This window comes from Carica papaya, chromosome 3, assembly GCF_054855325.1.
Source record: "Carica papaya isolate Zhongbai chromosome 3, ASM5485532v1, whole genome shotgun sequence".
NCBI lineage: Eukaryota > Viridiplantae > Streptophyta > Magnoliopsida > Brassicales > Caricaceae > Carica > Carica papaya.
Window position 1 is genome coordinate 33,999,227 of NC_142311.1, and position 12,680 is coordinate 34,011,906.

General features: G+C 36.8%; 1 protein-coding gene across 1 annotated transcript in view; it reads right to left on the minus strand.

The window, feature by feature from the left end:
• Positions 1–660: 660 nt before the first annotated feature.
• The window catches only part of LOC148268588 (trans-resveratrol di-O-methyltransferase-like), a 31,265-nt gene continuing 19,245 nt past the window's right edge, over positions 661–12,680 (minus strand). Inside the window, exons 2-3 of the mRNA XM_088216705.1 lie at positions 1,196–1,851; positions 661–1,092 (exon numbers count right to left, since the gene is read on the minus strand). Coding sequence (XP_088072831.1) covers positions 1,075–1,092; positions 1,196–1,851 — 674 coding nt within the window. The 3' untranslated portion in view covers positions 661–1,074. The remainder of the gene's footprint in view (positions 1,093–1,195; positions 1,852–12,680) is intronic.

Here is a 12,680-nt window from a genome sequence, read left to right on the forward strand (position 1 = left end):
TTATTCTTTAATTTTTAAACTCTATATTTTAATAAATGTAACAATAATGGTGCCACAAAATCAATGATAAGGATGAGGGATTGGTTATTAATTTGTAATAGATTGTGCTCAACCATTCAATAGATTTATACTTCTAACTAGTCTTGATTTGAAGTCTCTCTCTCTCTCTCTTTCTATATATATATATATATATATTATGTATAATATTGTCTCCCACTCCCTTTGTTTCTAAAAATAAAAGAGTAGAGTAATTGATCCGAAGAAGCAAAGGTAAAAGTAACGAATTATTTGTATTAGAATCACAATATTACTCAAATAATCTTTTCCATAGCATACATAAATATATACATATTTTTCTTCTTTAGAAGTATTGTACGTACCATGTTTAACAAAATAAAAAAAAGTAATAAATTATTGCATAAATAACACTTTTACTTTTCTTGTTGACTTTCTTTTCAACCAACAATGATAATATACATCCACACACACATATATATTATATTGAGTGAAAGTTAATATATTATAAAATTAAGTGTTACGTACATAATATGATCTAATAAAAAATACACTAAATGCACTATCTGAATTTGAACTTACACTTTTATAAAGAAGAATAAAAGTAACAATTGTATCTATAAAAAAAATAATTAATCATGTTAATATGTAAAGATGTCAATATGTATATATTAACATAAACATATTATAAATAAGTAGATACGAAGGGTTGAGCTTGATGATTGATCTTGTACCTAGTACGAAAATAATCTTACAGTAAGTAAATAAACATTAAAGATAGAGTTCAATGATCGATCTTATACCTAGTACATGAATAATCTTATAGTGACTAAATCCAGCAAGAATGAAGAGTTTAGCCCATTCTTTCTCAGTTCTCTCCTTTCCGAGGAGGTAGGCCGTCATTAACATGTCAAACAAGAGTTATGTTTGGATAAACTCTACATCTTCCTTCTGATTCTCCATGACAATGTCTATTATTGTCACCTTACCATCTCTTTCACCACTTCTCATAATCGACTCTTTACAACGTTCAAGTATCTTTGTACATTCTTCATCATTCTAATTGTGTAATATCCACTGCATGTATCGTACACATATGTAGTTGTTGCAATAAATGAATATATACATAATTATAAGTTGACTATTCATATTAAATATATGTAAACATGTTATCACTTACTTTTAATATAATTCCGTTGCCAGGAGGAATTGCTTCAAACATATCTCCTCCAATATATTTCAAGTTGTGGGTGGATTGCAAACCATCAACTACATGTGGTAGATCAAAAACCATAAACTCTGACTCTGGGAACTGATGGGCCAAACCTTTACTGAAATTACCAGTGCCACCTCCAACATCAACCAATTTCTTTAACCCGTCGAATACACCTTTACAACTATTAATTATAGTTGTTGTAACTAAATGAGAATCACATGCCATAGCTTCATTAAACAAATGGTTAACTCTGGGTTCACAGGCAGTATAGTCCCATAATGTGATCCCACGTACTGTAAAAAATGGAGTTGGATCATCATTTTGGAACCAAGTGCTGAAATGGGGCCAAGGGTTCATTAAGACAGGATCAAATATTGCAAAAAAATATGGTCTAATACTAAAGGGATTGTTTTTGAGGAGCAACTGGGAGGAAGTTGTAAGAACATATCCTTCTTCTAACTCGTTTGGACTTATTTTTTCCTTCTTGAAGAAACCAGAGTTAATCAATATACGCATTAAGCGATGGATACCATCTGCTTTTGAAGGGTTGATTGGTAGAGCAGAAATAAGTTGTTGATCTGTGATGGGTTTAGCATGGTTGTGAATGATATCTGGTATACCTAATTCAACAACGCATTTGAGACAAGCATAGTGTATGAAATTGAAGATATGATTCCACACATTGGCTTGAGTCTTTTGTAGATGATTTATATCTATATTTTTCCCATTTGTGGAACTCATCTCTTGCATTTTTTTTTATTTGTTTCAAGTTTATGCATATTATCTCTCCCTATATATAGAGGTAGATTTAAACCTACCACATTAATTTTTTTCTAATTTCTAGTCAATGTTTAATAATTTTGAAACATTCATAGATCTCCAAAGTAATATTCACACTTAAACAACACTCTGATTATACATTTGTACAAAGGTTAAACTCTTCAAATATATATTGAACTAAAAGATCACTTTAAATTTTACTTTTATATTTTCATGAAAATAACAATAATGAAGGCATTGTTTTGTCATTTAGGATTCTTTGTTGGCTTTTGTCATGATGGTAACTTGAATCTGACATGAAAAGTATGGTATGATTATGGTGGAGTTGCTTACTTCTTTTTCATATTAAAATTAAATAATAATATAAATTGTTATTTTGGCACATCTCATTGGAAACTAGTCCTTTATGATGTGTGGTTTAGTTTGTTTTCCTTTTATAGCAAAACAAGAAAAATTAGAACATCGAGTGCTTATTTGCCTAAATTTTTATTTTTGTTTCTATTGTAAAAAGTAATATATGAAGTGTCAATTTTTTTAATTGATGTTTTCTAAAGAAAAAATTAGGTGCTAAATTAATAACAGCCAGCATATATAAAATAAATATTTGTAGTTTTTTTTAAAAAAAATTTTGCATTAATTTTTTTTTTTGTATAAATATATATGTGTAACATATATAATATGTGTATAATATGAATTCTTTTGGGCATGGAAGAAAATATTCAAATTGCATATGACAACTATAAAAATGGCTGTCAGTGTTTATTGGCTAGAGGACATGTTAAAATTAAATCCCTAGATATGTTCTTGATTTTCTTTTCTGGCTTTTGTCTTTGCTATTTGGAATATAATGTGAGAGGATGATGCTTTTTCTTCCATTTTTAAAATATTAAATAGTTATTCAAAACTATCACTAAATAATTACATATCATCTTTATTTATTATATAAAATATTATTTTTTAATTAAAAACATATTTATTATATAAATATCTATTAGTGAATATTGCATGACTAAATTGATAGTGTGGCTTAAATGGTGGATGTGTAAATATATATATATTTTTTGTATTAGTTGAGCTCAAGGTTCCAAACCCAAGAGCAAAGGTAAGTCTCATCCTTATCCAATGCTTCCTCTCAAGACCAAGAGCAAATTTCTTCTTGAAAGTAAGAGTCTTATGACAAATAAAAGTTTGTAATGAAGTAATTAATCATTAAAATCCTTAGAACAATGTGAGTAGTGAGTACTTATTTCTCTAAGCTTAAAATACTATTTGATGAACTGTTAAATTATAAATTGATCCCTAGTTCTACTTGTGCTGACTTGAAGACTGTGGTTAAAAAATATCAACAACGTTATTGGGTAATGAAATTTTTTATAAGAGTAGATGAGTCCTCACGTGTTGACTACTAACTCATAATATAATTCCTCCTCCTTTCTTAACAAAATTAAATATTTACATTAAAGGCTTTTTTTTGGTAAGAAATTATATAAAATTTACGTTGACTTAATTTTATACGTATATAAGAAACTAAAAATGTAATAGCTTAATTTGGAGCATTTAAAAGTACATGTTGATTAAAATTTAAGTCATTAACTTTAAAATAAAAGTTTTACTAGATATACCCTAATTTTCTCTACATGGGAGATCATACACTAATTTATTTATATAATTGGTAAAATCTAGAAAGACTTAAAATTTATTTACTTCTCTTGTGGACTACTTTCATGATTTATTCTTTTGATGGGTTTTACCTTTAAAAAATGTTAATGGATTACAATATACATATCTAATTTGAACAATCTCAAACTATCTCATAAGCTAGTTTAATTAAAAATATGTATATAAACAATTTCTTTTTGTTTCTATATTGTGATTGGTTACTATATTAATTAAATATTAGATTGTTTTCAATTATTAGTCTTATAGAAAAAAAAAATAAGAACAATTTTCCTAATCTTTTCATATTGGCATTGGTTATTGATTTATATTAGATTGTGCTCAACCACTCAATAAATCTAGAATGCTAACTAATCTCGATTTGAAATATTTATATATACATATATGTATATATATAATACATATATGCTGCATGTTGTTGTCTCCTACTCCGTTTGTTAAATCTAAGTTCACGAGCAGTGTATGTAACAGCCCCGGTAATTCATAATGGAATTTATATTATAAATATCAAATGCGGAAGCGAAGTCAAAATTTGAATAACATCCCTTACACTAAAACCAAAACGTGCTCACAAAATATAAAAGATTAAACTACCTAAAGGAGAAACTTGAAAGTAAGAACTACGAATGTGACTATGGAGTCTTTAGACGTCCCCTTCGTCGTCCTCCTGCGGAACCGGCTCGGGAACGATGTCCTCTTGATATGAAATGATTAAATAAGGAATGAGCTACACTAGCCCAGTAAAGACATCACGATATCTCACCGTCACGGAGGTAAAGGTGGGTAGAAAACACAAAAAGACCAATGGAGCATAATTTATAACAAATCCTTTTATCGAAAATAAAACCTTTACCATTTACTTACCTCGGTGAAATTCATAAAACAATATACGAAAGCAATAACATCATCATCATCATGAAAACATATATATGAACTGTATAACATAATACCTATCACACTTTTCGAAATTCAATCGTTACACAACATATTTTCCTAATCCACCAGCCCACTAGTATCCATGGGGATCCATAGGGGTCCCGCTACCTGTTAATCCTTAACACTTGAGATCCATTCCAGGGCCGTCCCCATACCCCGTCCGGTATGGGCGCCAAACCATAGACCTCATTACCCCGTCCGGTATGAGGGTGAAACGGGCCGTCCCCATACCCCGTCCGGTATGGGCGCCAAAACACATAAGATCTCCATACCCCGTCCGGTATGGGAGACCACAATCCCAGTAGGGTTCCCTACGGACCCGGTCCGTCCACCATCTCCCAGGATATCTAGTCAGGCTGAACACATTATACAATTTCCATTCACATAATCTTTCATTCTCCTTTTCCCTCAATCAGCATTATCAATCACATACAAACAAGCAAAACGATAATTTATGCCAAACAGACAACATACAGCATTAATATCCCGGTCATTCAATCCATAATCAATAAAACAGTAAAATATGCACACGAAACTATAAAATGAAAACATTGAACCTCATGCTGCATTTAAAACTGTAAAACAGGCCAAATAACAGTTAATCGACAAACACACTAGACTCGGGCTCCATTAGCGACCTTAAGCAATTTCACACATCTGTTGATTCATGAAATACCGTTTTATCATTTATTGAACTTTAAAACCGTGATAGGAAATAGGGCAAGGGGTCCTTACTCGTTTCGGGGTCCGAACACGGCTTCACAGTGCGCTTGCAGGCTGTCCTTAATTTTCCCTGAATTTTTCTCGGGGAACTGAAACGCACTACTGGTACCTGCACGTGTTCCAAAAAAATCCCAAATTAGGCCCAGGGCCCCTTTCGGCCCAAATCGCAACTCCGGCACGGCGGCTCCGCCGTGCTCCAGCGACGATTCGCCTCGGGTTGGCTGTTTTCGGCCGTTTTCGGCCGAATTCGGCCACACTCGCATCGGTCCCTGCGAGAAAAAAACCCTAGGGTCCTCGGGGGGCCAAAAAATCACGGAAAAACGGAGCTTACCGGCGGCGACGCTCTCGGGTGCGGCGGCTCTCCGGCGAGGTTCGTGTTTTGGTGATTCGGCTCCGGTCAACCTGTAGAGAAAAGAATGGTGATCACGGTGATATAAAAATTGCATCAAACAGAGGCCGGAAGGGCGCGACGGCGCCGCTGGGCTTCGGCCGTGTATTCCGGCCGTTTGGCTGGGATTTTGGCTCCGATTTGGCCACAGGAGGAATCAACGTGAAAAAACGAGCCTGGGGTATGAAATTTACCTCGATCGGCGGTCGGAAATTCCTCCGGTGCGGCGGCGGGTGGCGGCGGCCGGCTTCTGGTTCGTCTTCTCCGGCGAGCGGCAGGCGGCTAGGGTTTGTGGTCTGGTGTGGGGGTTCTATTTATAACCCTTTGCCTTTTGATCTCAGCCGTCCATTTTGTTTTAATCTGGGCCGTCCGTTTTTTATTAAATCTGGGCCGTCCGTGCGATTAAATATGGGCCATCCGATCGCACGCTTGATCTGGGCCGTCCGATCGCGCCCACACGGATCGCCAACGTGACCCGTTTCGGAACGACGTGGTTTTGCCACGTGGCAGGTCCCGGTTGGCCGGGACTGCTGACCGGGCCTGCTGACGTGGCTGCCGACGTGGCTTTTTTTTTTTTTTTTTTCCCGGTCCGGGCGCTACAGTGTAATCCTAGAATGTGATCCCATGTGCTGTAAAAAATGGAGTTGGATCATTTGGAACCAAGCGCTAAGATGGGGCCATGAGTTCATTAAGATAGGATCAAACATTACAAACAAAAATGACGTAATACTAAAATGGTTGTTCTTAAGGAGCAAATGAGAGGAAGTGGTAAGAACATATCCTTCTTCTAGCTCGTTTGGACTTATCTTTTCCATCTTGAAGAAACCAAAGTTGATCAATATACGCATTAGACGATAAACACCATCTGCTTTTGAGGGGTTGATTGATAGTGTAGAAATAAGTTGTTGATCTCTGATTCACCCTTATATCGAACGAGTTAGCGAGGGATGACATTTTGACACTCGTACCAGACGGAGTATGGGGATGGTCAAATAATTGATAGGTTTAGATATTGGGTTCATGCGTAGAGGAACATCCCTATGGACCCCCAGGGGTACTGGTAAGCAGTTTAAAACAAAAATAAAAAGTTATTATTCTTGCTCACTTGTATAAGAAATCATAATATTATTTGAGTTATTTTCTTTATAGGTTGATTTTGGAAATCTCATAGCGGTAAGTATGCAATAAATGGTTTTCCTTCTGATAAATGAACTTACTTAAATTAAGAGCTTCATTAGTTGTTTTATTTTTTTTTACCAACCCTCAGTTTTCGTGTAACACCCAAATGAAAATAAATATTTTATTTATTTATTTTTATTTTATTTATTTATTTATTTGGATTTTTATTTAATTTAATTTAATTTAATTTAATTCAATGAAAATAAAAATAATTATAATGATAAAATTGGGTAAAAATATTATTTGAATTTAATTGAAATTGATTTTGGAAAAAAGGGTGAAAATTTAGATTCTGGGGGTATTTTTGAAAAGAAAATCGGAAATCGGGGGTCAAAACGTAATTTAGAAAAGTTGTGCCACGTCAACACCACGTCAGCAGCCACGTCAGCGGCCCGGTCAGCAGCCCCGGCCAACCAGGATGCGCTGCGTGGCAAGGACACGCTGACCAGGGGATGGGCCACGGGGGCGATCCGCGTGCGCGCGATCGGACAGCCCGGATCTGTTCCTGCGCGCACGGACGGCCCAGATCAAACGTGCGCACAGACGGCCCAGATTCACCCGCACGGACGGCCCAGATTCAATCAGGCACGGACGGCTCAGATTGCATCGTGATGAACGACCCAGATTTAATCCTAATTAAATCGCGATCGAACGGTCCAGATTCAATCTTGATGGACGGTCAAGATTAAAAGGCAAAGGGTATAAATACCCCCACCCACACCTAACCAAGGAAACCCTAGCCCCCAGTGCTCGCAGGAGAAGAAGAACCAGACGCCAGAGGAGCCGGTCGCCGCCACCTGCCGCCGCACCGGGGAAGTTTTCGACCGCCGATCGAGGTAATTTTTCTCCCCCTTGCTCGCTTTTCGACGCTGAGTCCGCCTATGGCCAAACCGGAGCCAAACCACCAGCCAAACGGTCGAAAAACTCAGCCGAAGCCCAGCGGCGCCGCCGCGTCCCTCCTCGATTTTTGCCTCCGATGAGGCCCTTCCCGGCCTCCGTTTGATGCAAATTTTATACCACTGTGATCACCGTTCTTTTCTCTACAGGTTGATCAGAGCCAAACATCAAAACGCGACTCACGCCGGAGGAGCCGCCACACTTGATAGCACCGCCGCCGGTAAGTTTCAGTTTTTCGTGATTTTTCGGCCCACCGAGGGCCCTAGGGTTGTTCTATCGCAGGGACCGATGCAAGCGTGACCGAATTTGGCCGAAAACGGCCAACTCGAGGCGAATCGCCGCCGCAAGTGGCGGCGCCGTCGCCGGAGCACGGCGGAGCCGCCGTGCTGAAATTTGCAATATTGGCCGAAAGGGGCTCTAGGTCTAATTTGGGATTTTTTGGGACACGTGCAGGTACTAGTAGTGCGTTTCAGCTCCCCGGGAAAAATTTAGAAAAAATTAGGGACAGCCTGTAGCCGTACTGTAGAGCCGTATTCAGACCCCGAAACAAGTAAGAACCCCTCACCCTATTTTCTATCACGGTATTAAAGTTTAGTAAATGATAAAACGGTATTTCATGAATCAATAGATGTGTGAAATTATTTAAGGTCACTAATGGAGCCCGAATCTGGTGTATTTGTCGGTCAGTTGTTGTTTGTTCTATTTCACAGTTCTAAATGCAGTATGATGTCTGGTGTTTTCATTTCATAGTTTCGTGTGCATATATGACTGTTCTATTGACTATGGGTTGAATGACTGAGAACCTGATATTGTGTGTTGTTTTGTTTGGCATAAATTACTGGTTTACATGTTGTCTGTGTTTGGTTGATTGAGACCAAGAAAAATGTCAAAAAGGTTATGTGAATTGATAGTGGATAAGGTGGACAGCCTGAATAGATATCCTGGGAGATGGTGGACGGACTGGGTCCGTAGAGAACCCTACCGGGAATGTGGTCTCTCATATCGGACGGGGTATGGAGACCTTATGTGTTTTGGCGCCCATACCGGACGGGGTATGGGGACGGCCCGTTTTACCCTCATACCGGACGGGGTATTGAGGTTCATGATTTTGGCGCCCATACCGGACGAGGTATGGGGACGGCCCTGCAATCAGGTTATAAATGTTAAGGGTTCACGGGTAGCGGGACCCCTATGAATCCCCATGGATACTAGTAGGCTGGTAAATGAGGAAAATATGTTGTGTAATGATTGAAATGCAAAGGCGTGGTAAGTATTATGTTATACAGTTCATATGATTTCATGATGATGATAATGTTATTGCTTTCGTATGTTGTTTTATGGATCTCACCGAAGTAAGTGGACAGTAAAGGATTTTATTATTGATAAAAGAATTTGTTATAAATTATGTTCCATTGGTCTTTTTTTGTGTTTTCTACCCACCTTTACCTCCATGGCGGTGAGATAGTGTGATGTCTTTACTGGGTTGGTGTAGCTCATTCCTTATTTAACCATTTCAGATCAGGAAGACATTGTTCCCGAGCCCGTTCCGCAGGAAAACGGCGAAGGGGATGCCTAAAGACTCCGTAATTATATTTATAGTTTTTATTTTCAAGTTTCTCTTTTAGTCAGTTTGTTCTTTTATACTTTGAGCACATTTTTGGTTTTAGTGTAAGGGATGTTAATCAAAATTTTTATTACGCTTCCGCATTTGACATTTTTAATACACATATTTCATTCTAAATTTTCGGGGCCGTTACATTTCGTATCAGTGAGTAGTGTGATATTCTTATTGGGCTAGTGTATCTCACCCCTACTAACTATTTCTGATAAAAAAGATCAAGACTCAGATCCTAACCAGCAAGAGGACTCTGAGTAGGTGTCCCCTGTATCCTATCAAGAGTTAGTGGAGGTTAACCTCTTTACAATATTTAGTTACTATTTTTATATATTTATTTCATTTTTTTATGAACTGCTATGAAAGGAATATTTCTGTATCCCTATTGGGCATTCAAATTTATGTGTAAGGAATGTAAACTCTAACGTAATTATACACTTTCGTATTAAATTTATGAATTTATTTTCCTTATAGTTTCCAGGATGTTTCATCATTAGAAGTAGTAATAATTAGATTATGGGATTTATATTCAACTTGAATATTTCCAAATTGATGGTGGCTAAAGTTCTAGAGGTCTTTGAGGATCTCAAGTTTGCATGGTGTAAAGGTATATAAATTTTTATTGTTGAGGTTGATTTTTTATATGTTAAGCAATTTCTTACCAATATGATAGAGGTTTCTTTCTTTTCACATCTAAAGAGGTTTAGTTCGTAGTACTTCTTAGCTTTAACTGAAACATTCAGATCTCGCATATCTCTAGAGAAGAAAATTCATATACCAATTGTCTTGCATATTAAACTCACAAGTCCATTAGGAGTTACAGACAATTAATTCACGCTCCTCCTTATCTCCTTTTTTACAACTACTTAAATCTCTATGACATTATTTAGGCACATCTAATTTGAAATGACCCTTTTGTGATGAATTGTTTTGTAACGACCCGAGAAATGAACGTTACTTCACACATATAGTCTGATAAATTTATGCAGCAAGAAACAAAAGCTTAAGATTCAATCATCCTTGTACGAAATAACAAAACATGAGACTTACAAGATCCTTTATATTACATCACTATATTATAATTGAACTGATTTTACAAGACGAACTCTTACTGTCATTAACGATTCTTCAAAGTCTTCCTTCGATCTTGAACTTACTCTTAATCTGGACTAATTTGCATTAAAGGGTGTGAATTGGGGTGAGCTTCACGGACTCAGTAAGAAAAAGGGGCAATGCCCATAACAAAGACATGTGCACACTCAATCACCAAAGCTTCTAATAAGTTTATTCAGTAAACATTCAGAATTTCTTATTTCAGTAATATAACTCAAGGCATCAATAGTTCCATAAATAGTATAATTTAGTATTCAATATCATAATTTAAGCAGTAAATAGTTTAGTAGATATTAGTTTAGTATTTCAATATCGTAAATTTTACTCATAACTTCTTATCAGCTTATATTTTATTAAAAATTATTTCACCGCGCGATGTCGTTTCCGCCAACATTAACGAGGGCAGTAAGAATTTCATCTACTACGTGAATACGTTACAATTTATAGTTTGTAGTACATAGTATAGAGTTTACAGTTCTTATTATCTCCCCATGCCTAGTTGAAGCCTTATCCACGGGTAGAGTTCACCACAGTCACATGTTAAAAGGCTACACACACACACACCCATCTTGGTGATATTGGTTAAACATATTTTCTTGTCTTTTAAGGATTCTTATGTTATTCTTTTACTAATCAGGTCCACCACCAGATGACCTATTCAAACATGCACCTATTTATATATCATATATGCATTATACATCAACAAGCCTATACAACAAACACAATACATATATTTTATATGCACAATTATCGACTCAAGTAAGTGTATATAAACACTCAACACATATAATATAAATATACTCATATATTCACACAAGACAAATATATTCCAAAATCATACACATACAAATTGTTCACTCATACATACACACATTGCACAACCTATAATTATACATTTATATATATATATATATACGCATCACGGACACCTATAACTCGATAACTAGCATGCATAAAATCTGCATATACATACTTATACATCATACACAACATCATGTAGGTTTCTGATCATATACAATTGGACACATGCGAATATGATAAATTCACAGAACTTGTGGCAAAAAACATAAATAGTTTGTAGAGTTTATAAACAATTTGTTTTAATAGAAAACAAGTTTTCATGAAACATGGGGGGCCTCTAAATGAGACTAACCCAATTTCTTACCTACAATCGAGTCGAAAAAAGTGTCAGAATCCTTATTGACTTGGGTCTACGCTCTTCTCTAAATCTTTACTGTCACTTATTTAATTTTTCGTTCACAAATACATAACACGCGTATTAAATGATGAGATACTTTTAGAAACAAATCCAACAAAACTAGTGTTACCTTGGGCACGTGATCCCACCCACTGGAGTTGCCACGAGTCACCACACGTGTGTTCTCAGTTCACCACGCGACACTGCTGAAGTGCCACCCGTCGCCTCATGCGCGGCCACCGAAATTGACACGCGCCACGAAACCATTCATGCATCCAACTCCGGTCTTGTGGAATCGGACTGGGAACGCACCACAGATTGCGAAGTTGCACCTGGGCCTCGCGCGGGTCTCCTTCTCCCATCGCATACTATTGCACTATTCTTTTTCTAGCTTCCTATTTTCGGTGCAAATGGACCAGTCTCTTAAATCTGACATCTAGTTCTGCACAGCGAACAACCCTTCTCGCAGCACGTCGGTCTTCTTCTTTGATTTACTTTCTCTCTCTACATACAACTCTCTTTCTCCTCATGCACGGGATCTCTCCTCTCCATGGCTCGCTCTCTCACTATTTTTATAGTCGGAGAGAGGAGAGCCCCATACGTCGTTCCTCCTCTGGTGCCCTAATCTTTTTTTCTTTTTCTGTCACAAAAATAGCGTCGTTTTGATGTTCTCAAAATGACGTCTTTTCACATGCCTATATTTTTCCTTCCTTCTTGTCAAAACGATGTATTTTTTTGGGATTTTTCAAAACAACATTATTTTGCCTTTTCCTGATTCTAAGAAACAGGTGGGCTGGGTTTGTTTCTCTTGGGCCAGGTTTTTACATGTTTGATTTGTTCCCCCTTGGTGGCAAACAAAAGAAAAAGTAGAATATGCAGTGCTTATTTCCCTATCTTCTTATGTTTGTTTTTATTGTAAAAATTAATAGATAAAGTGTCATTT